The sequence below is a fragment of the Lemur catta genome, chromosome 3 (genome assembly GCF_020740605.2).
Source record: "Lemur catta isolate mLemCat1 chromosome 3, mLemCat1.pri, whole genome shotgun sequence".
In the NCBI taxonomy this organism is placed as follows: Eukaryota; Metazoa; Chordata; class Mammalia; order Primates; family Lemuridae; genus Lemur; species Lemur catta.
The window spans coordinates 42701758-42728207 of NC_059130.1; the positions used below are offsets into that span (position 1 = coordinate 42701758).

The 26450-nt window shown below is 36.0% G+C and overlaps 1 protein-coding gene and 1 non-coding gene across 8 annotated transcripts in view; both read right to left on the reverse strand.

Moving 5' to 3' along the window:
- DNM3 (dynamin 3) overlaps positions 1-26450 on the reverse strand; it is a 534534-nt gene that overhangs the window by 27103 nt on the left and 480981 nt on the right. For all 7 annotated transcript variants that reach the window (XM_045547356.1, XM_045547359.1, XM_045547363.1 and 4 more), the window contains 3 exons: positions 11527-11691; positions 3372-3598; positions 2551-2787 (listed from right to left, as the gene is read on the reverse strand). In XM_045547356.1, coding sequence (XP_045403312.1) covers positions 2551-2787; positions 3372-3598; positions 11527-11691 — 629 coding nt within the window. The remainder of the gene's footprint in view (positions 1-2550; positions 2788-3371; positions 3599-11526; positions 11692-26450) is intronic.
- Positions 24654-24759, reverse strand: LOC123636191. The gene has a single exon (XR_006734395.1). It is a non-coding gene; the product is annotated as a U6 spliceosomal RNA (small nuclear RNA).

Genomic DNA, 26450 nt, shown 5'->3' on the forward strand with positions numbered 1-26450 from the left:
CCGGGATTTCCCTCCCAATGCGCTGAACTGGCAGGGAAACTTGAAGTCTCAGCACAAAACAACCAAATTTCCTCTCTTGCTCTGTACTCTCATTTCTGTTTTAAATTTGGTACTCTTTGCAAGGCCAGATCAAGTTAAGTCTGGTTCTAACTTGAGATATTCTAGAAATTTCAAATAACGCAACCGTTGTCTTATAAATGCCCCAGCGCAGTCTCCTTAAGCCCGGGGGCTCGGCCGTCCAGCAGCTGCCTCTGCGCCGCCATCCAGCTCAGGCTACCGGCTCTCGCCCGGCTGCTGCTGCGTGCGTGCGAGCTTGAAAATACCAAGCGCAACTCCACCCCGCTTCACAAATCAATTTAGCATTCAAATCATTCAGAAGTTGATTTTTCTGAAGGGTATTGGCAAGCTAGCTTTTCTGAAACTGAGAGGTAGAGCAGTCAAGCAAGCAGGCAAAACATGCATGTTCATTCCCGAGGACGGGCTCCGCCAGGTTGCTCTGGTTCCTTCTCATAGCTAGACAGGCAAAGATAGGTCCTGTCTGGGACTCCCGCCTTCCTACTGTCAACTCCCCCTCTTCCAGTGGCCTCCATACCTTCCTGGCACGATGACAGACACCTTCCGAGTCAATCAGAGGTTATCTAAAACAGTAAATTCGATCTTTCTTATAGTGAGGCTCAATGCTGAAATTCATGTTTGTTATGGGAAGGGAAATTCTTTTGAATACTGTGGTGCAGTGGTTTTCAAGTGGAGAGGAATTTTACTACCCTAAAGGACACTGGCGATGTCTAGAGGTATTTTCGGTGGTCACAACTGGGAGAGTGCAACTGACATCTCGTGGGTAGAGGCCAGGGATGCTGCTAAGCCTTTTATAACAGACAGGAAAGGCCCCCACAGCAAAAATGTCTGCAATGAGGAGGCTGAGAAGCCTGGGGGTCACGGGTGGGAGACTGGGTTCTGGAGTCAGACTGCTCGGGATGGAAGCCCAGGTCCACTAGGGACTGCTGAGCAGCTGTGGGCAAATTGCTTAACGTTGGCGCCTCCTCTGTAAAAGGTGGACAATAACTTGTCTTACTGGCTTGTTGTGAACATTATACAAAAACGTACAAGCAAAGCTCTTAGGACAATGCCTAGCACATATTGAGAGCACAATGAATGTTGGCTATTATGATTACTATTAGTATCAGAAATTTAGCTCAGTTCCAAATAAATTGTAAGCTAAGCCTGTTGAATTTAGAGAAATAAATGGGATTGAGAGTACATATATCCTCTTTGATTAGGACCAAAGTGATGATGATAGTAGTAACAACCACAGTCTTTACAGATTGTCAAACTCTTTCAAATACCTCATCTCATATGATCTGGCAACAACCTTGTTGTTGAATTTTCCCTCTTTCAAGGATGAGGAACTCCTGTCTCAGAGCTAAATGAGGTGCCCAAGATCTGCAGCAACTCAGGTCTTCTGATTGTAAATCTCTGGCTATTCCTGCTCCACCACCCTTTGTTTACTAGTTTAAGTCCCCTTTCTTTTCCTCATCACACCCAACAACCTGAAGATCAAAATAAAATGCAGGTGCCACAGTCAGTGGATGAGGTGACTCATCCTTCATAGGCAGGTGGCAGTGAGTTCTGCTTTTGCAGTATGTGTACTAGTCAGACTTTTGTCCATGGAACATGTGAATATTGTAAATCTCTGAATTTAATTTTTAAAAAATTAACTTTATCTATGGGATAATTTTCTTTTCTTTTTAAATTTCTGATTTTGAGGGAGGAAAATCTCTTAGTACTGTATACTTTAAAACTCTGTGATTATACTCATTATATATATCTTGACTGTAAATGTATGAAGGTGAGAATATTGCTTCAAATATGTTTCAAGTTCTATTATTTATTAGCTATATTGTTTCACGAGTAGTCCCGAATATCTGCTTATTATTGTCAAAATGTGTTATTCAAATGTACAATGTGCTATCTTATGTATGGTTAGTGACTGCAAACAGCAATCATTATGTCTATGTTAAAATTTCTATGCATAGTTTTTTAAAAAAATTGCAGATTAATCAGCTGGAATTTTATTCAGCCTACCTTAAAATTATAGTAATATTCAGTGTAAGGATCACAGTTCAGAGGGCAGATAAAATTCCTTAAGTCAGTGGTTTTCTAGAATTCCTCTGGTAATGGAGAAACCCAGGCCCCAGCCCATGAAACTCCCATGACCTGGGGAGCACACAGATTGCCACAAGCCAGCCACAGCTCTTCTGTTTCAAAGCCCTCAGTCAAATTCTGCCAACAGCTGCCAAAATGTCATTCACTGGGACCCAGTTTTCTTTGGTCCTGTTTTGTGCCAGTTGATAAATGAGAAACTTTAATGACCACATATGGTGTTTAAATGGTGTAACAGGCTCAGCAATTTTCCTTTGGTCCCCCTCCAGTGTGAAAATTGCAAACATGTATGATAAGATCTTTGCAGTTTTCTTTTTCAAATAAATTGTGCCTGTCGTGCTATGAGAAGAGAACCAAAGAGCAGCCCCACCAGATTCTGCAGCGCCTTACCTTGGAACACTGGGCGGGGCCCTAGTGGGCCGCGATGGCACCTGCGGAGGGGCTCCGAATGAGTCGCTGCTGTTGGGGAAAGGAGGTAAGGGGCCCGGACGGAAGGGGACCGGGGGAGCCCCAGAGTGGGGGCCCGGGGAGGGGATGGCGGGCGCCGGGCCTCGGCCGGACGTGGGCCTGGTGAGGGGCGCGCTGAGCGTCGGCCTCCTTGGCGTCGTGGGGCTTGGAGGAGGTGACCTGAGGAAAAAGACAAATTGTAGTTTGCCCACTCCTACTTTGTACGTGAATTAGTCTTTAAAAAAGTTTTATAACTTCCTGGCTCCTTTTTCAAAATTATTTTTTGATTGAGTAACTGAGATACATGTTATGAAAGTCAAAAGTTATAAAAGATTAAACAGCGAAAAGTTGCCCTCCCTCCACCCCTTCCTCTGTGGCAGTAAGTTTCTTTGTGCATCCTTTTAAACTAGATTCTGCATATGTACAAGTGTGTGTTTTCTCTCTATATATAAATTGCATTTTTATACATCATAGAACACAGTGTCCTAGAACTTTTTTTTTTTTTTTAACTTCACTTTGATTGTCTTTTCATTTCAGGACTTAATAGATTTGTCTTATTCTATTTAATGACTGCCCAACATTCCATTGAAAGGATGCATTGTGCTTGGTCTTGCAGGGAGTCTGTATAATCTGACCTTTTCCCTCCTGGACATGAATAGTTTTTTTCCTCTTTTTCTCTAGGGTCATATTGGTTAGCAAAGCTCTCTCAGAAAACGATGCCGGACCGGACAGCAGGCCTCAGGTGTCGCGGGCCATCTTCCTACCTGCGAGAGTGCTGTATCCAGGAGTCATCCACCGGAGGCGGGGCAGGGGTGGACACAGTGGCTGTGTTGATGTCGCCGATGATCACCAGGGCTTCTTTAAGGGCTTGGTACATTCGAAGCATCTCATCCCGGCGCTGCGCCTGCTCGGCAGATTCCTCCATCAGCGTATTTTGGTCCTCTGAAGAATACAACTGTGCAAGGAGCTCTGAATTTATGAAGTCTTTAACCTGTCAGATTACCACAGAAAAATAACAGTGGTAACGAATGAATGATTGGACGGTATAAACATGGCTGTGGCCTTCAAAGACTATGGACAAACGTCCACCGGTGTCCACCCCAGAAAAAGGGAAGCATCATGCGTCTGTTTGCTCTCGTTTTTGTCATTATCCTCCCTGTCCCCAGTACTGGTGCCAGTCACAGTTTCCCTCTGTGTTCTGGCTCTCGATTCTGAAGGGTAACTTAGATGAGCTGAAGAGAGACCAAACCCTGCCCTCACCTGCACAGGGCCTGTCAGGTGTGCAATGTTGTCTGAGGCTATTTGGCTTATGGAAGAGGGAAAGTACCGTCAGGTAAGCACAGCATTTTCAAGAGAAAGCAGTGACATAAAGAAACCTATGTAACAACACAAGTTTTCCGTCCCTTGGCATTTCCAGTCCTTTACCAAAGTCACTGGAAAATTATTAAGAGTCTAAGTTTCAATGTTGTCTCAAAAGTGGAATTAGCACCAGTAAGTGAATATGGATTACATACAGAACCTTATATTACTATATGCAAGTTGATTTACAAACAAGTGAAAGAAATACACTTTGTTTTCTCAAAGTTTACAATAGAAGTTAGTTACCAGTGATGAGGAGTGACATGAGGTTTCCTAGGCAACAGATATGTAAAAACAAATTAAAGTGTGAAAATATGTAGGAGGAGTCTTAGAGGAGGGGCATTTTGTGGCAGGATGAGAACGGAGAGAATGAATACGGTGCAAAACACAAAGGGAGGGAGCACCAACCACCATATCTCATCAAATCTAAGACACCAGTGATTTAAAAAAACCCACTACATTATGTGCCACTAAGAAAAACAAAAAACTCCCATCAATTTAACTATGACAGAATGTCAAGATGTTACTAAGTGTAAGGTGCATCTTCATTTCAGAAATACTAAACATAAAAGTGAGTGTTGAGAGTCAATTGTGGTATGTCCCAAGTGCCTTGACAAGTTGTATGACTTAATTCTTACCACATACTGATGAAACATGTATTATGATTCCAATTTTACAGATGCATAAACAAGTTTGGAGAGTGTAAGTAACTCGCCCAAGGTCACACAGCATTAAGTTGAATCCAAAATCTTCTGACTCGAAGTCTAGTGCTCATTCCACTACCCAATTATCCCACTGTGATTGACTGCTCAGAGAAGACAATTTATGTTTGAACATTATTATTTTAGAGTGGTGCAGCAAGTATATCAATTAACTTAAGTCTAGCAAAATAAACTAATTTGGATTTTTCAGTTTCTCTGTTACCTGAGAAAGCTACCTTTTATCTAGAGTCACTGAATACAAGTATATTTAATTGTTACAAATTCAGACAGACAACAGAACACCTGTCAGATACTCATAATTCCTGGATTGTAGTTAAATTTGTTACTCAGAAATGACAAGAGTCTAAAACATATAGCTTCATAATCTTTTAAAGGTATTAAAATATGTAAATAATTCCGCTAATAAAAAAATTCAGTTAAATCACAGCTTTATTGTGGTGAAATACAAAGTGTTTCCTGCACATATTTTGTAAACCAAGACTTATTAAGTGTGGAAGTAATCTAATATACAAGATGATGTATTCAGGGAACTGTTTGCTAGAGTAAAGGTTCATGTATGGTGGTTGTAGAAGGTAAATTTGGCTGGGAAACCCGGGACAGATGTGAAGGCCTTGAATGCCAAGGAAAATGTGTTTGAACTTCATCCACTCAACAGTGGGGAGCCATGGAAACATGTTAAGCAAGCAAGTGAAACAATAAATGAGAATTTTAGGAAAATTAATCTGGCCGTGATTGAAAAAGAATTTGCGAGGGTGATAGTGGAGACAAGGAAATCTGTTAGAAGGTTATTATAGATCATTCATGAGATAAAGGTTTTAATTTAGCAATGTTGCAGTAGAATAGAAAAGATGGGTCATTATAAAGGAAGATAAATAAATTTCATTATAAAGGAAAAATCAACTGGACTTGGTGCTGTTTGGATGTGAATGGCAAGGAAGAAAGGAACAATCAAAGACATCTCAAGCGTTGACATTTGAGGGAGTGGGAGAATACAAAATCAATTGTCAAGAAAGAAAGTCAGATTTAGAGGAAAGGTAGTAAATTTGGCTTTAGGAATACTTCATTGCCCTCCTTAAAGATTTTTTTTCACTTCTGAACACACTTGCAGGTACCCAAAGAGTCATGGACATTTGCGCAAATTTTCCATTGTTGGGTATGCACTTGGATAGGTGGTGCAGTTCAGAACTCAAAACCAGACAATTTTCCTGGCACTGACCACCAGTTGGGTTAAGCTCCTTTGGAGCTTTACATCTTACTGGAGTATCACTTAGAATCTATTAAGCACAATTTAAAAGAATATTCTTCCAAGAGTAGATTTAAAGCAGATCTGAATTAAGAATCAACTGTCAAACAAACCACGATGTAAAATAAGGGCCTGTTTCAGCATTCTGATCAAAGGATCTGTCTTGAATCTTTCACATCCAAATATTACACGCTAAAGCTTGCCTACTAAGCAAAAGCTTTGGCAATGTTCTAAAATAATATGAGTATTATTAGCTTGCGAGAAAATGGCAATACAGCACAGTGGGCTCAAAACATAGGCTTTAGAATCAGACAGCTCTGGATTTGAGTCCTAGCTCTAACATTTATTGTTTTTGGGCAAAAAACTCAAACTCTTTGAGTCTCAAGTTCCTCATCCATAAAATAGGGATAATGGTAGTAGCGACCTCAAGAGTTGTGAAGATTAAGTAAAAGAATGAATATAAGTTGCTGAGCATGATCCTAGCATACAGTTAGTGATCAATAAACAAAAGCCATTATTTTTACTGTATATAGGCTAGATTGGCATTAGGTACAATAGAAAGCTATTGCAACGGTGCAGGTATCGAGTGACGTAAATATAGAGAATAGGTTAATGTTTTATTTTGCATTTAAGCCAAATTTTAGAGGGACTCCTCTCCTTTCCTCCCACTAACCTGGATTTGTGGTGCTACAACTTGAGTTTGGAACAAAGGTAGGGGGACTTTCCAGACACTTCAGGGACTTTCTGAGCAGTTTGTATGTCAGCGGTACAAATATAAATATCAAGGATTCTGCACAACAATTAGAGGCCAAGTGGATCCCTTTTAGATGATAGCATTTAGAAAACAGTTCACAGAACATAACAAAGTAATTATAGTTGAATGTGGGATTTGAAATAATATTTATGTTTTTAATTATAACACCTTATAACCTATATATCTCTGTATGGTTTGCAAAAATTCTCACACACAAAACCTCATTCCAGCTCCAACTCTCCAGGCTAGATAAACAGGCATTACTGCGCTGTGCTGCTCTGCTCAGTGCAAAGGAATGTGAGGTCATTAAAAACGTTCCACATGTTTTCCTCCCTTTCTTACTTTAACCCTTCTCTAGCAACCTGTGATATGTTTGAATCTCAAACCTTCTTTGTTATGACTAAGACCATTTTAAAGCCTTCACAAATCGACATTTCTAGGATTTTCATACAGTTTGGTTTCCCAGGAAACCATTTCCTGATGTCTCTTTGTTTCTAGAATGAGGAGGGTCGCAGTATGGAACACAGCGCTCTCTCTCATTCACATAATACATATATCAAAGTTTAATTGAGAAGTTTAATTTTGTTTAGTTTTGGGGAGGAGGCTTGGTTAGAATTTCTTGGGTCTTTGAGATCTCACAATTCTCTCATACCTACTGAAGCCTCCTTTGCTTTTCCCAGGGATTTAGTTCTGCTAAAGACCAAGGAAGTTTTCCTTCTTTAAAAAATAACATCCTTTGACTCAAAAACATAACGCTGAGCAAAAGTTAGAGACAAAAAGGCACATACTATATAATTCCAAAGTTCAACAACAAGTAAAACTAATCTATGGTATAAGAAAGCAGGAGAGTGTCACTGTGGGCAGGGAGTGATGGTGGGAGGCTGGGGGCAGGGATAGGATAGTGGGATTTTGGGGTCCTGGTCATGATCCTTTTCTTGAGTGGCGTGCTGAATTCTTGGCCAGTGGAAACGAATCAATGCTCTAAATACCAGAATAAAGCTCTGGTATTTAAGATGTACTTTCCCCTCAAATAATGAACATTTAAAATAACACTTTACTTCATACACATTAAAGTTACAGTGAGTTTTGAAACACGGGCACATGTTATTAATTTTCCACCAAAGTGCCAACGGCTGAAGAGAGTGCATGCAGACCGCCAGGGTCCAGGGGCTCAGGCAGCACACACTCCAAGTGTGAAATGCTTTTAGGTTTCGCGTTTGATTTTTCAAAAAATTAAAAAAATGTTTACATTCTATTTCATATTATATGGGTTTGTAAGATTTAAAACAATGTTTCTCATATTCAAACAAATCCTAATTAAATATTCAAGTAAAACTAACCCTCTAGGAAGATAACCCGTGTATATCCTGTAGGGGTAGGAGTCCTCTAGCTGGAGAGGCTGACTTAGAGTTCTCCCAACCCTGTCACATGCATTATCTGATGTTGAAATGGAGAGAACATCGGCTATGAATGAGAAGACCTGAATCTTGACCTTGACTCTGTGCCCCCCAGCCGTGTGGTCTTGGGCAAGTCAACCTGTTGGAGCCTCAATTTCTTCAGTTAATATAAGCTGGGGAAAATAAATGGGTATCCAATGAGTTGTCGTCCAACATGTTCGAACAGAATTATGGGCCTTTTTGCCATGCACATTTTTAGAATAAAGCTGGATCCACTTTGATTCTCTGATGGAGAATTTCTGGTCAGGTGAGCTACAGAGAAGAGACCATCAAAATGAGCTTGTCATGGGGTGTTATGTGTACGTTAGCTTTAAAGCCCTGAACAAAATTCTGCTGCTTTGGCTGTAGCCTGTCCAGAACAACCGTTTGTCATAAACTTGCTATTTCTTTGTGCTGCTATTACCTGGTATGTTTAAGTAATGAAACAGCTGCTGCATTTCAATAGACAAAGGCTTACAGTATGTCTGAGGCCAGGCATTTATTGCTAGGCTTTAAACTCTTTAAACAATTCCATATGGAGACTTGAGTGGCAGAACACTTAATGTAAACTTTCAAAGGAAACTGCCCACCAAATTCTGAACTTTATGAAAGTTGTCTGAAACATATTCTTTTTCAGAAGGTCGAGTAGCCATTCCCATTTCAAAGAGAAAAGGCCACAGCGTTGCTTTCCACAGACTAGGAAGAAATAGAGGACCCCGTTTTAGGCATTTATTGGTTCTGGAGGAACAATTAGCTTTTTCACCCGGACCCATTTATAGAAGCAACAGGGTTAATTGGATGGAATTTAGAATTAGGAGTCTAACTATTAGTTTTCTAGTTGTGATTTTAGTATTAATTCTCTCACTTGAAGATCTCTTCACTTTAGATCAGATTAAAAAATCAACACGTACACATGGCACAGTGCCGCATGCTCAGTGCATCCCAGTTTCCTTGTCCTCGGTGGGGCTCTTCTGTAATGAACAAGAGGGGCCGGGGCACTCTGCACAATGAGATGCCACAAGAATATGAATACATTTTTAAAAAGAGATATCTATTCTTACATATATAGAATTATATATAACTTTAAATTATATCATATTAATATGTACATATAAAACTATACCTTCTATATATATGGTTAAAAAAAGCACCTAAAATAATGCTCAGGAAAAGCAGTCATTCTACATATGTAAAACTAGTTTCTGGTAGATACAAAAAGTTACATTTTAAACAAAGATAGCCATAGTTTTGCAAGAATTTGGCATTACATGATACGTTTGCCTTCTTCACAATCCTATTAGTTTCTGCTTCAAGGTTTGACCTTGGAGATCGGATCTCAGTCAAAGTCCCCTTTCTCATGGCTCTTACATGAGGTCTCTCTCAAGAAAACTAGCAGAGCTTTACTTCCAAGGATAATATCCTGTAGGTGGGGGTTTAGCCAGTTCATTAAAGCAATTAAATAGAGCAGTGAGGAGTGAGAGAAATTACCTCTGCATTTCTCTATGTGTGCCTGTGTGTGTGTGTGTGTGTGTGTGTGTTTCTTGAGAAGGTGAAAGTAGGATAGATTTGCAATAGGTTTTTTTTCTTCTAACTAATTTGTGTCAAGCTACTTCTCACAGTTACAGACAGGAAGTGCTATTTCCTGTGCTGATGATTTAATATAGTGCAGAGCAAAGCAGCGTTTGAACTGATGGCAGCACTAATGACTTGGTAAAACAGTGAAAAGATAAATGATCCTTAATCAGGAAAATGTTTAAATAAGCAAGTGCCTGGATATACCACACAAAACAACCTGAATTCATTTAAGTAAAGTTAAGAGGGTAATTTTTTAAATACACAGACTATTTGTTTAGTACTTTCTATTTTTCTAAATGCCTTATGGCCACATTTATTATAATCTCTGACAGTTCTGTGAGGTACCTTGGTGTTCTCACTGTAGCTTTAGAAGTAACTGACTTCAACTCAAAAGGGCAAAATGATTTGCTTCAGGTCACAGAGCAGGCCATTGGTCAAGCTTAAGAATAAAACTCAGTTTCCACATTCCCGATATATTGCCTACCTGCTGGCTGATACTTCAAAGCTTCCTGTTAACCTTGTCTGAATGTACAAAACGTGTATGAAGATAGAGTAAGTTAAAAACAAGATTGTTCACATGAGTGCTTGAGGTTTCTTACAGTCAAGGAATGCGGGGATCATGGACAATGAATGGACTGTATATTTAGAAATAAAATTTTGAAAAAATCTTGAAATATGGATGAGGGCTATTTATAGTTCTTAAATAGGCAGCCATATTAATTTCTTACAATTATATTTTTTACAGTACTTTCATATATACTATCTTCTGCAACAAATCCCTAAGTCAGATAAATGTACCGTGATTCTACATATGGAGGAAACAGACACATAGAAGTTAAGTGACTCGACTTAGGTCACTAAGTCTGTAGTAGAATCAGGTTGTAGAACCTGGTTTCTCCTGAATTCTGCTTTGGGCTCTTTTCACTACTTTGCCATCTAATTTTTATTTCTTACAAGCAATGCTCATAATATATCCTTGGTTTAAATAAAAACATGTACTTAGAAGATAACTAGGAATAAAACTGTTGGTGTTTCACTTGTCAAGATCCAGAAAAGCCTGCTATGAAACACCTCATTATAACCTATCTTATCTAAAAGACAATTTCTCAAATATTAAATAGCTTGTGTTATTATTTGTACTTTTAAAAGTTAACTACCAAAAGAACTAAAGCAGACCACATAATTAAAGCCTCATAGCCTGACTACCATAAATAACCTTAAAAAGGGAGAGATTCTAGACAATATGGATCCATTGTTGACTAGTCTAGCAGAATACTTTTGAGATCTGACATTATATCATCTTTACCTTAGAAAAGCAAAGTTCACTGACTTTGTATCCAAGGGTATAAAGTAAGAAGCCCTTTCCCAGGTTAAATAGCATCCCATAGTTTTTAGAAGCTGAAAAGAATCATATTAACATATTATGTGTGTGTGTGTATGTGTGTGTGTGTATAGGAACAAACATATCCTTTGCCTTTAATCTCAAGGTCTAGGAGTCAGGGCTCCTGGTTTCATTGTTGGCTTTGCAATTAATTTATACCATGACCATGAATATGATGTTTTTACTCTACTTTATTGTGAGCAAATTCACACCCTTCTAGAAGAGAGCAAAATGGTAATACCCCTATACTATAGCTTGAAGTTTTGAGTTTCATTTCCTAAATTCTCTTTCACTTGTCAGTCACTTACCACTTGTAATGGAAAACGATGAACCTGGTAATAAGTATATCATCTACCTGGAAAATATCACAAAATCTCTGAAGAGAATGTGTGCAATTTCCACACTGGGATGGGCTAGAAATCAAAGGGAGACAGTTTATAATCACTTACATTATTGATCATAAGGTGCATTATTGTTTTTGGAATTAGATCTCGGATGCATTTGTTGATAATAGACATATAGGAGTCTACAAGGTTGCGAATGGTCTCCACTTGTCTCTCCAATTGTGGGTCCATGGAAAAGTTTTCTGCTTGGCCATTCTCATCATTTTCAGTCTAACAGAAAAGAAACAAAACATGGATTATCTCATATTCACTCAGAAGAAAATAAAATACCAGACATTATCAGATGATCAACTTCTGCTAGGCATATTTGGAGTTTATACTACTAGATGGTAACATCTTGTATCTTATCTCCCACCTATTAGTTCTGAAAAGAGATCAGAGCCCTGCAGTTATTACTCTACTTTCAGCCTGCCACATTCTAGGAAAAACAAGAATTCTGATTCTGAATGAATATTGAGATGAATAACCAAATACACAGTGTACCTAACAACATACCTCTAGAGAACAATATAATCTTAAACCATTTGCAAGCTGGCCAAAGAACTGAATCCAAATATATGATGCAGATGTAAACCTCTGGGAGGAGTCTCTGGGGAGTCTATAGATTAGAAATAACCTTGGTGTTGCTCTGGCACATCTACATCTGCTCTGGAATGAATCAACATTTGGATCCACCTATATTCAAAGCTAAATTTCTGAGGCTGGCCTGAAGCCAAATAAGAGATATAGATGATAATTTATTCTTCCATGCACTTGCTGGAATTTCTTATGTAAATTCATGCTTCTGTCATCACTACTAAAGGCTGGCTCCATTGTAAAAAACTTATAATTTTAACTTCCAACTTGTTATTCTTTGAATAAAACAGAACATATCCATACACAAAGAATTTATTTGTACAACACGAGAGAAGCATCTGTTTTCCATACTATGGAACTTGAGTGAATTAATTTTGGCTTATCCACCAGAGGCTGGGTTGGAATGGCATCTTCATCATTAAGGGCTGACCTATTGGCTTGGCATTGAAATCAATTTAGAACAAATGGTCTCCATTTCAAGTCAGGTTGAACCATCTAAACCCTAGAGCATGACACAGATATTGTTAGTGGTCTGGCTACTTTCTAGCATTTGGAAAGATTTAGTTATGAATGTAAAAGGGAGAAATAATTTATTGCTTCCAATGTGGACGTGAAGTACTTTTCTTTGGAAATGTACATACTTTGATCTGCCAGGTTTTCAATCTTTCAATCAATTCTAGGCAAAGCACTGTGCTAAATAGATCAGCTGGATCTATAAATGAAAAGCCTCTCCTTTGAACCAATATGCATGTGTGAAAGGCATATTGATAGCCCACAAAATCAACTGTAACAAAGGTAGAAATTGGTTCTAATCATTTATATAGGCTTCTCTCAATCAGGAATATCTTATGTTTAAAAAAACACTTTAAAATAATATATGCTCAATTCATTTCCCAATCCTGAGAGTATTACCTCATGTATGAGAATATTTCTGAAGCATCTTACTGCTACAACAGCAAGCTAATTGATTGGAAGTTGCAAAAATGACAGTTGTTCCCTTATACCGTTTCTTTTAAAATGGTTTTTGGTCACTAAAAAAGGAATTTAATAAAATTTTATGTGGTTCTTTATTTTTATTATTAGTTTGTGATGTAGGCACAATAGGAGCTGGCATAAATAGATAACAGGCTAAGGCCACAAAGTGGTAAAATGATAGTGCAAAGATCAGCCAGCTGTAGCAGCTAGAAAACCAATCATGTTTCCAGACTTCTTTCTGGGGCATAAAAACCACTCTGAATCTGCAAATGCATTCTACACTGCACCAAAATTCAAAGAGTCAGTGGTAATTGCTATGCTGTTTTAAAGATACTGTATTTGAATGTGAAAACTTTAGGTTCAAATTCAGGCTGTATCATACTGGTTGTGTGACCACACTTTGATTTGATTTCCTAATGTAACTGAGACTCAGATTCTTCATCTTTAAAATGGGGATATGCTTACCTGGAAAACCTGTGGCAGCTAAATGAGATGATCTATACGAAATGACCTAGCAGAGGACCTCATGGGCACTTTCCTTCCTTTCTGAATATTCATGGAATACGAGAGAGTTGCTTGACTCTCAACACACACTATGAAAATTTAAGATGAAAAATTTGAACATAAAACATTTTCAACTCAAGCAATATAAAAATGCCAAACTGCATGTGTATATATATAAAAATGCATATATAGGGATGTGTGTGTACATACACACACACACACACACACACACACACAGAGACACACACACACACACACACACACATATATCCCTCCATGTTTCCTGCAAGCTATTCCCCTTGCCTGGAACCTCCTCTGCCCACCACTCTTTGCCCACCTGCGAAGGCCTCTCATCTTTCACAGCCCTGTTCCACCAACTGCTCTCCTAGATAAGGTCCTGATGGCCATCGTGCCCTCCACCACTCCTGCTTCTGCTTCTGCTTCTACACTTCAACTGTGCTTGTACTCAGTCATTTAACATCCAGCTTAGTTTTATGCTCCTCTCTCTACTAGACTCCAGGATCTTGTTTATCTCGCTTTTTCAGCACCTAGCACAGAGCTTGGTGCACAGGAGGAAGAGAAGGAAAGGAGGTTAATGCTACAACTGGGTTTACCAAAGTCAAGGAAGCCATCCCAGTGCATTTCAGGGCCTCCAGGAATGCCTACTTGTTAGAGAAAACCAGAGACTAGAGAAACCCCAAGTTGATGAGTTAGGATCTACTACTACTTGATAATGACGATGATAAAATGATTATGGAATTAATGTATATAAATGAGAACAGACAACCTACAGATTTGTGAAGAAAACATCTGTAAAAAGCAACATAAACCTCCGATTTGAATACAGTACAATTCAGTTTGTCTCTCTGGTCTAAAATATTTTTGGATTTTGCTATTTTATTTATCAGTAGGAGGTGATGGCATTTCAGAATCAACCTACTATTTACCTCCTCCCAGGAACATTTATTGAGCACTTACTGTGTTACAGTTAATGTGCTAAGCACTTTATATAGAAGATCTGCACCACAACCTTAGGACATGGTTATTGTCAACCTATAGAAGAACATGTTGAGGCTCTGAGAGCTGAAATTTGTTCAATAAATAGAAGATGAATGTGATTTTAAACTAATTTCTTTTTTTATTTAGGTATAAAACTGAAAGTATTATGAAACAATGAAACATCCATAATATATCAAGTTAGTTTTGTAGGTAAAACAATAAGTGTAAAGGGAATTTCTAGGAAAAAAAATCTTTAAAGTACTGATATTTATAAAAAATTATTTAGCTAAAAGAGAAAGGCTGAATAAATAGCATATATTAAATGAACCTCCAGGAATATGAAATACCATGAAAATTATATCATCATCCATATTTTCATGTAGAAACACTGAATTTTCCCATTTTACACCATTCTTAACATTTAGCCTTGTTTTACTTTTTTGCATATCAAAATGTGCGAAAGACATTGTCTTTCACTTTTGAAGCCAGATGCAATTAAAAAGCAAAGCGTCAGAGTGAACAGAAAACATTGATTTAATTCTCAATATTAAAAGAAAAAAAATAGAGACATTCCAAAATAACCAGTAAAACAATTTGAAATTCTCTTTAGCTTTTGGAAACACTGATAGACACATGCTTGCATGCAAATCTTTACTATTCTGATAATACAGTGGATATGATGGAGAGTCAGAGAATTCAGAATGCAAATTTGATTTCGTTTCTGACTTTAGGTAGAAACAGTAATTGCCCCTGCCAGTATGTCTAAGATGAATGGCAAAAAATGTATATAGATGGAATTTTTCTTTTAACTGAGTAATTGCAGAGAGCAAACGCTCCCTTTTCTCTAACCCCAGTTCTAATCAAATTCTCTATTGTGCTTTTTTCTGTATGTATACTGTGTATGACTATGTATTTTCTCTTTGTTTAAATTATAGGATTGCAATAGGATTCTTTGCAGTCGAAGCACTGAAGTGACAGCTGTTTATGATTATCCTCATCAAGGGAATGTAAAATAAAAATAGTAATTTGTCTCTGATCTTTGAGGCAAAAAAGAATGGTCTGCAAACATTTAACCTTTTATGTGCAGGTTCAGTGATGCTGTTTACAAAATGTGAATAATATTGTAGAAACCAGCTTTCATCTGAAAAACACAATAGACAGGCCTTCCTATTGCAATTTTTTTCTAAATACCTTTTGAGAAATCTAATTCAATTTAAACAATAAAAAACCTAGCATTTTAAATGTGAAGTTGTTTATAAAAATTACTATAACTTGAAATTATTTGCACAGTATTTAAGAAACAGGCTGCTTTACAAAATTTTAATTTAAAAGCTTTCTTTTAAAGTCTTACTACTTTAACAGGTGAGGGAATTAAAGTGTTGAATTAGAAATTATTCTCACCAGACCTTGAAGCATCCATTATAGAAGCTCTGGGCTTGACTGGAATGTCTATTTTTCATGTGTTTTGTTTTTATCTTTTCCCTTTCCTTAAGTCTCTTATTTGATTATGTCATAGGTTTATTTAATGACCATTGAAACCGTTTAAATAAGGTTGGTGACTTCAATTCTTTAAAAGTAGAATAATAGAAATGGAAAGTATCCTGGCAGTATATAAACATAAAAATACCACAAAGCTAAAAGGGGAGAGCGTGCTGTGGCATCTCTTCTCACCCATGGGGAATATTGGCCAATAATCTATACACAAGTGATTTTTCCAGATAACCAATGCCTGCCCCCTTTTAAGCAACTATTATTATCATGTAATTCTCCACTACCTTAAACAAAGAATAAAAAATATTCTTTAACTTTTTCTTAGTGAATCAGTTCATCATTATGAAAACAGTGTTACCATGGTAATGCACTTTTGAATTTTCCAGCCCCACATTGAGAATGTTTTCACTGAAAATCTTTCTCCACTCCCAAACATTCACTTCTAATTTGATGAGGCTAGAAGGATATGGTTAGGGTGGCGTTGGTGCTCACCCCACCATCAAAAGTGATCTACAAATACTGTGAGATAAAATATGTATTTTTCCCAAATGCTACTAGGATGACCACATATAGTCCCATAAGAAATGCCTTATAGACATAAAACAATTCTTCATTATGTTGGTCATGATGAAGGCTCTTTTTGATTCAGAGTGATTCCTTTGTTACTGCTAATTCTGTAACATCAATTTATCACAGTGTTTATATATTCAAGTAATCAAATATTACAATCACAAGAAAAATCCCAGTGGTTTCATTTGTGAGAAGATGACACCTGAAGACTATGGGGAAAAATGACACAAGAGTAATCTGTGCTTTAGGAATTCTACTTTCATTACCTAAAAATGCATAACTGTATGTAAAATTTATATTATTACAACCATTATACTATTTGTTTAACAGACATTCTTTAAAGCTCATTCATTTCAGAATCAGAGTATTAATGGCATTATAGGGTCTACACAATAAAAACCTGGGTCGTCTTATAAAGACTGAAAAATGGGAAAAAGTATGGAAGAAAATCATAAATATTATAAAGCAAAATTTGTCAATTGTTTTGTTCTTTAAAAACATTTACATGAATGGGTATAGATACGCTATAGAAAAGTTAATAAGATTCTGGAAAAAGCAGGGGCAATAAAATTCAAGTATTATGAAAGCAGCATGGGAGGTCATAACAGATAAACTACATAACAAAGTAACAGCATAGGTATGCAGTTGGTCTTACTTCCTTCTTTCTTATGTTATGAGGTAGATAATCTTTCAAAGTTTAATGTAAGTACAATTATACTTGCTTTACATGCAGAAACTTCTTAGTAGAAAACAAAAAAAAAATGCAATGCATCATTAACAAAAACATGCAATAGTAGAACTCTGTGGATAGAATTACTTCTTTTAAGGGTAAAATGATGACGCTTTAAAAAATACAGCTATAATCAAGGGTTTTAAATTTCCCTGAGATCCACTAAACACTGTAGCTGATAAAGCTGTCACCTGCATTCAACTGTAGAATCCCCCAAAGGCCTCAAGATAACGTTTTCAGCCATCCCTGCATGAGGAATTAGTAAGTATACCTTTCTCAGACATTCCAGGACCCAATGGCCTTACCAGGTGATATGGATTAAAAAAAAAACAAAAACCTAAAAGCCATCTTAGAGAATTTGGATTCATTTCTGTTAATAAGAGAGATGCGAGTAAAATCAGAAGGAATCTGCCAGGTTGGGCTATTACAACTACCTTGTTTCTAATATTCAAAGATAGAACATATGTGATGATGGTGGTGGATCACATCTGACCGGGTCACCAAGCGGACAGCATGTATTGATACATGTCCCAAAGTTGGAGAGCTACTTCCAAAGTTGCCAGAAACTTCTTCTGTCTCTGTAAATACTCACACTCAATTAAGAAATAAAATAAAATTAAAGGAACTTGTCTCAATTTAGCCAAACTTTTAGTTTGCAGTAAAAGTAATTTATGAAAATATACAAAAAGTATACGAAGGATGCTAAAACTACTGATATTGAGAATAAGACTGATGGGAAAAAGATCTACAGTCTAAGAGTACTGACCATTGGATCTGGAGTTTATTTTCTTCTTGTTACTTCTCTCTATCCTTCTGAAATTGAGAGAGAGACAGAGAGAGAGAGAGAGACAGTTGTTTGTTTGATAATATGGAGGATGTAAAGTACAGAAAACAAACAAAAAAAAAACTGTCTTCACCTCCTCTTACTCCTGGTGTTTGCTTTGGCTGTCAGATTTGTCTACTTCTCATGAAGTGGCAGAAACTAAGAGAGGCAACATTAAGTTGCTTAAAAAGCAGCAACTAATGGTTGCATTTATAATAAAATTAAAACTAATCTAAGGTAAATTTTATAAAAATATACAATAATTATTTGAAACAATTCTGCACTATTTTAAAACTTGTAGTACATGAGATTGTCCTGAGGGATATATTAGTAAGATTTGTAAGTATGACTTGAGGTGTAAGAGAAAAAGTTGATGTTGGTTTTTAAAAGCTTTCTTCCTCTAGACTATTTTTAAAGTAGTTTAGGAACAGAAATCAGGTTTCAATCACTAAAAAACATTAATGAATTTATAATTCTAAATAATGATATTTATGACCAAAATGTTTCTTTACAAAGCAACGAGGTATGTTTAGATTAAAGATGCAAATGTTGCTAAGAAAGTGTATTACTTCGTGTTTTTACATTTCCTTCCAAATTTCTCTTTTTTCCTACCATGGCTTTGGAATTCCTAAAATTATTATTAGTGAGTACTATGATTTTTCCTTTGCCAATTGTTTATGTCTATTCAATACAAATAAACCACTTTTAAATTAAAATAGATGTAATGATTTCTGAATTAAAGAGGTTTTAGTTAAATGAAAAATTTAATAGAATGACTTTTCTTAAAAATTCTCATCACAAAATTTCATACTGCATTGGTGGCCAAATGAATCACAAAGTGATGTGACAACATTATCCATCTAATTCAATATAATTTCTATTAATATTCCTTAATCATTTATAAAATATCTGGGAATATGCATAAAATAGAAAGGGCATGACACCTATTTTTAGAGGACTCATAATGAATGCACCTGGCTTAAGGTAGCATATAAAGATAACTTCACATAACATCAACATGGTATGTTTGATTAAAGTCAGGAAGGACTCAAAATAAATAAATGAAATAATTCCGGATGGTAATTCTTACCATCTCAATAGAACTCTTGTCAAATTTAATTATATTTTCCACATTACTATGAATAGTATATTCCACCAAGTCTGTAGGAGAATTGCCAAATCAAAGAATCTATAAGGAAAACCCCTAGATCAAACACATATTTGCAGAATTCATAAAATATGTTTTAAAAAAACCCACCTGACTCAGGCAGAATACACCAAATGCCCAATCCATTTTCATTTGAGGAAAATTTAGTACAGTGATCATGATTATGAACTATGGAATCAAATGACCTATATTTATATCTTGGCTTTGTCACTAATTAGCTTTGTGATTAAGTAAAGTTAAAGTTAAGAAGTTACTTTGCTTCTCTAGGCCTTAATTTCTGGGCCTGTAACCAGGGGTTATTTTAACACCTTATAAATTATAAAGGGTGGGGCAGGTGAGATATCACCAAGTGAGATAATGTCGAAAAGACACTTATCCTAGTGCCAGACATAGATGAACTGCTGAAGAGAAGTGAACCATTTTTGTTGAGATAAATGATGACATAAGTGACATCTGAGCTTACAAAATTCATAATTATGAGCTTGGGTTCAAAAAAAAAAGAATTCCAAGGATCCCTTGCAGACAGACTGTCTTTCCTTGGGAGTGTTTTCTACATCAGAGTAAGAAATGGGGATACAATCTTACTAATAAATATTGTGAGTTTATTATAACAAATATATCAGATCCTTTACTATCTTAGTCTAAGAACACTGACAATTTTCAGAGGCCCCTTCAGCCCTAACATTCTGGGACCGTAAGAAAAGGAAGGTGTTTAAGTCAGAACTGTTCAGAACTGGCACAGGTCTAAGGGGTGCCAATTCATGGCAAGAATTCAAGCAAAGCCAGCTAGACATGCAGGGAAAAAGAATAGAGCATCAGTGAGTTTGATAAGGGGGGCTAGAACTGATGGCTTCTGAGAGTTCTTTCCAAAGATTTTGTGATTCAATAGTGTGTCAAACCCACAGATATATTCACTTCTTTTAGCTCTGAAATTACCAGGCTCTTAAGGAAGATACATAAATTTGCTGGTGAAGGGAGAAAAACAGTAGCTTTATCTAAAATATTTCCAGGATGGCAGACAAAGAAAATCATTAACAGTTAATAATTTTTAAATGCCTTCCACATACATCATCTCAGTAGATCTTCACAGCAATCCTTTGAGACAGAAGTACAGAGAGGGAGTAAGTGATGGTGGTATGGAGTTAGACCAGTTGGTTCTGCTGCTTACTAACTCTGGAATCTTGGGAAGGCTAATTAACCTCTGTGTGCTTCAGTTTTCTGTCAAATAGAGTAAAGCTACTACCTACAATAATTATTACCCTTCAAAAGGTTGTTGTGTGGTTTAAATAAATTCTCAGTGTAGAACTTCAGAAGAGAGCCTGGCACATAATACTCAATAAATGTTGGCCATTATTATTCTCTCTTTTTTTTTTCAGAAAGAAGATATTAAAGCAGAGAGATGTACCTAAGGCCTAGAGACAGTAAGATCCAAACAGAACTCTGGTCTAATTTTCCTTGTGCACATTTAATCCTCTTCATATATCCTCTCACTGTTTCTGCTCATTAGCAATACCTTAATAAAACTGAGTACTAAAAGGGAAATTAAGTAGGAAATGGCAAACTTTTTGCAAATGAGAACATTTTCTTACTCTTCCAACAGGTGATGATAGAGTGTTTTAGCATCCCAGAGAAATAAAACCCAGTGCTGTCTAACAGAAATATAATATAAACCACCTCTCTGGTAGGCCACATTAAGAAAGAAAAAATTGAAATTCATTTTAATAATGTTATATTTAGCCAAATGTATCCAGAAATTATCATTTTGACATGTGTTATGGGCTGAGTTGTATCCCCCCAGCCCGATTCATATGTTGAAGCCCTACCACCCACTACCTCAGAATGTGGCCATATTTGGAGATAGGGGTTTTAAAGAGGTAATTAAGTTAAAATGAAGTCATTTGTGTGAGCCCTAATCCAATATGACTGGTGTCCTTATAAGAATAGAAAATATAAACACAGGCACACACATAGGGAGGACCATATGAAGACAAAGGGAAAAGACGGACACCTACAAGCCAAGGAGAGAAGCCTCAGATGAAACCAACCTTGCCTACACCTTGATCTCAGACTTCCACCTTCTAGAATTGTGAGAAAATATACATTTCTCTTGCTTAAGCCTCCCAGTCTATGGTAATTTGTTATGACAGCCCTAGCAAACTAATACAACAGGTAATCAGTTAATCAAAATAAAAATTATTAATATAGTATTTTGCATTTTTTTTTGTACCAAGTATTTGAAATCCAGTGTGTATATTACAGTTACAGCACATCACCATTTGGACTATCCACATTTCTCTCTTTTGTATAACTGCTCTGGCTATTGTTGTGCTATGGTAAGTAAGAGTGGTGAAAGCAGACGTCATTGTCTTGTTCCAGTTCTTAGAGGAAAAGGCTTCAGCTTTTCCCCATTCAGTGTGATGTTAGCTGTGGGTTTGTCATATATGGCTGTCACTGTGCTGAGTTACGTTCCTTCTATACATAATTTGTTGAGAGTTTTTATCATGAAGGGATATTGAATTTTATGAAATACATTTTCTGCATCTATTGAGATAATCATATGCTTTTTGTCCTTTATTCTGTTGATGTGATGTATCACATTTTTTGATTTGCATATATTGAACCACCCCTGTGCCCCTGAGATAAATCCCACTTGATCATGGTGTATCATCTTTTTAATGTGCTGTTGGATGAAGTTTGCTAGTATTTTGTTAAGTATTTTTGTATCTATGTTCCTTAGGGATATTGGTCTTGTAGTTTCCTTTTTTTGTTGTTCTTATCTGGTTTTGGTGTCAGGGTAATGATAGCCTCATAGAATAAGTTTAGCAAAATTATCCTCCTTTTCAATTTTTTGGAATAGGTTAAGAAAAATTGGTGTTAGTTCTTTAAAAGTTCAGCAGAATTCAGCAGTGAAGCCATCCAGTCCTGGGCATTTCTTTGTTGGGAAACTTTTATTACTGATTCAATCTCTTTATTGGTCTGTTCATGTTTTCTGTTTCTTCGTGGTTCAATCTTGGTAGGTTGCATGTGTCCAGGAATTTACCCATTTCCTATAGATTTTCCAGTTTGTTTGGTATATAGTTATTCATAATAGTCTCTAATGATCCTTAGTATTTCTATGGTATCAGTTATAATGTTTCCTTTTTTATTTACTATTTTATTTGGGTCTTCTCTCTTTTTTTTCTTAGCTAGTCTAGCTAATGGTTTGTCAATTCTGTTTCTCTTTTTTTAAAAGGCAACTTTTTGTTTTGTTGATCCTTTGTACTTTTTTTAGTCTCTATTTTTATTTATTTCTGATCTGATCTTTATTATTTCTTTCCTTCTTTTCCTTGGGTTTGTTTTGTTCTGGATTTTCTAGTTTCTTGAGGTGTACTGTGAGGTTGTTTATTTGAAATCTTTCTACTTTTTTGCTGTAGGTATTCATTGCTATAAATTTCGTTCTTAATACTGCTTTTGCTGTATCTCATAGGTTTTGGTATGTTGTGTTGCTATTTTCATTTATTTCAAGAAATTTTTTAATTTCCTGCTTAATTTCTTCATTGACCCATTGGGTGTTCAGGAACATGCTTAATTTCCATGTAGTTGTACAGTTTCCAAAGTTCCTCTTCTTATTGATTTCTAGTTTTATTCTATTGTGGTCAGAAAAGATACTTGATATAATTTTGATTTTTAAAAATTTGTTGAGCCTTGTTTTGTGGCCTAACATATGGTCTATCCTGGAGAATGTTCCACGTGCTGAAGAATATGTATTCTGCAGCTGTTGCATGAAATGTTCTGTACATGTCTATTCGGTCCATTTGGCTTATTGTGCAGTTTAAAACCAATGTTTCTTTGTTGATTTTCTGTCTAGATGATCTGTCCAGTGCTCACAGTGAGGCGCTTAAGACCACAAGTATTGTATTGGGGTTTAACTCTCCCTTTAGATCTAATAATATTTGCTTTATATATCTGGGTGTGCTGGTGTTTATTTATTTATATACATATGTTTGTTTATATATATAAATTATAAATATAAAAATATATATTATATATAATATATAAGTATATATACATACACATACATACATACACAATTGTTAAATCCTCTTGGTGAACTGACCCCTTTATCATTATATAATGACCTTGTCTCTTTTGACAGTTTTTGACTTAAAGTCTGTTTTACCTGATATACGTATAGCTACTCCTGCTCATTTTTGGTTTCTATTTGCATAGAATATTTTTTTTCATCTCTTTACTTTCAGTCCATGTGTGTCTTTACAGATGAAGTGAGTTTCTTATAGGCAGCATATAGTTAGGTCTTGTTTTTTTATTCATTCAGCTAGTCTATATCTTTCAATTGGAGGATTTAATCCATTTATATCAATAAGTGAGGACTTACTCCTGTCATTTTGTTAATTATTTTCTGGTTGTTTTGTATATTCTTCTTTCTTTCTTCCTCTCTTACTGTGTATCATTGTAGTTTGTTGGTTTTCTGTCATGATAAGATTTGATTCCTTTATTTTTCTCATTTGTGTATCTGTTCTATCAGTGAGATTTATACTTTCATGTGTTTTTATGATGGTATAGTTATTGTCCTTTTGCTTCCAGGTGTAGGACTCCTTTAAGCATTTCTCGTAAGGCTGGTCTAGTGGTGATGAATTCCCTCAGGTTTTGCTTGTTTGGGAGACTTTATTTCTTCTTAATTTCTGAAGACTAGATTTGCTGGGTATAGTATTTTTGGGTGACAGGTTTCTTTTTTGTTTTTTGTTTTTTTCTTTCAGTACTTTGAATGTATCATCCCATTTCCTCCTAGCCTGCAAGGTATTTGCTGAGAAATGTGCTGTTAGTCTCATAGGGATTCCCTTATAAGTGACTTGACACTTTTTTCCTGTTACCTTTAGAATTCTATCTTTGTCTTTTGACAGTTTGAATATCAGGTGCCTTAGAAAGGACATTTTTTTAATTGCATATATTTGGAAACTTTTGAGCTTCTTAGATCTGGATGCTCATATTTCTCCCAAGACAGGGGAAGTTTTCACCTATTATTTCATTAAATAGGTTTTCTATGCCTTTTTCCATCTCTTCTCCTTCTGAAATTCTCATACTGTGAATAATTTTTTCACATAATGGTGTCCCATATGTCCTATAGTCTTTCTTTATTCTTTTTTATCCTTTTGTATTCTTGTCTGACTGGGTTATTTCAAAATACCTATCTTCAGGTTTAAAAATTCTGTCTTCTGCTTGATGTAGTCTATTGTTGAAGCTCTCAATTGTATTTTTTTTCATTCACTGAATTCTTCCAAGATTTTTGTTTGATTCTTTTTTTTATGATATATCTCTTTTTAAAATTTCTCATTCAGAAAAATATGGAATGCTCCTTGAATTTGTGTGCCATCTTTGTGCAGGGGCATGCTAATCTTCTCCACATCATTCTAATCTTAGTATGTGTGCTACCAATGTGAACACCCACAAACAATTTTCTAACTTGTTACTTTCTATACCTTCAGCTGGGTTCTGATATTAATTTATTGGCCATTTGGTTGCTGATGAATATTCTAAGCACAGAGACAAGATTCTTCTTTCTTCCAAATCAGATAAATATACTAATAATCAGTGTTTCATTGAAAAATTTATTAGAGGGCTAAGACTAAATTTTCTATTTAAATTGATATTGGAGGAAAGCCTGTGGAGTTTTCTTAGTTTTTTATTTGGTTGGTTTTTGTTTTGTTTTGTTTTTTAAAATCTAGGTCTGCTTTAGCATGTGTTTATGCGTATTCACTGAAGGCTGATGTTACTTGGAATATAACCAAAATGGGTTTTAAAGCCAGTACTCATGACAAATCCTGTATCTTTAAGGATTATGACTACTCACCCAGTGATTGGTTATTTTTACTCTTCTCTATGCACTCATCTAAGGATGTGCAACTCACAGTTTTACTTGCTAGGGCAATCTTTAGGTAAAAACAGTTAAAACACAGGGCAGGCTTTACATAAAATTCTACAGTATCATTTCTCACTTTGGCATTAGTGGATCTAATTCTGGGTATATGAAAATTTTTAATGATGATTTAAAATTTTTGTGTTCTCATTTTACTATAATCTTTTAAAAATGCAATGACCTCAATGACTACATTTTTATTATTTCATGCATTGATATTTTAGTTAGTATTTCTAAAAGATAAGAGTTTCTTTTCAAAAGTCATAACCACAATACCATTATCACATGAAAAATATTTAACAAGAATTGCTTAACAGCAATGACTACTTTTAAGAATCTTTTCATTTAAATCTATAAATGCAATTCGCCTCATATATAAAAGCAAGAACAAAGACCATATGATTCTCTCAATAGATGCAGATAAAGCATTTCACAAAGCCCAGCATACCTTTATGATAAAATTCTTAACAAAATAGGCACAGATGGGTCATATCTTAAAATTATCAAGTCCATTTATGACAAACCCATGGCCAATATCATACTGAATGGGAAAAAATTGAAACCATTTCCACTTAGAACTGGAACCAGACAAGGTTGCTCACTATCTCCACTTCTATTCAACATAGTGCTGGAAGTCCTTGCTAGAGCAATTAGACAAGAGAGGGGAATTAAGGGCATCCAAATAGGGGCAGATGAGATCAAACTCTCACTCTTTGCTGATGATATGATGTTATATCTAGAAAACCCCAAAGATTCAATCAAGAGACTCCTAGAATTGATAAATGAATTCAGTAAAGTCTCAGGATACAAAATCAATGCACACAAATTGGAGGCATTCATATACACCAATAACAGTCAAGCCGAAATTCAAATTGAAAACACAAGACCTTTTACAATAGCCTCAAAGAAAATTAAATATCTAGGAATATATTTAACAAAAGATGTGAGAGACATATACAGGGAGAACTACTAAACACTAAGAAAAGAAGTTATAGAAGATGTAAACAGATGGAAAAATCCACCTTGCTCATAGATTGGTAGAATCAATATCATGAAAATGTCCATACTACCTAGAGTGATCTACAGAATTAATGCAATCCCTATCAAAGTACCATCATCATTCTTTACAGATCTAGAAAAAGTAATTTCTATGCTTTGTATGGAATCAAAGAAGACCTCATATAGCCAAAGGAATCTTAAGTAAAAAGAACAAACTGGG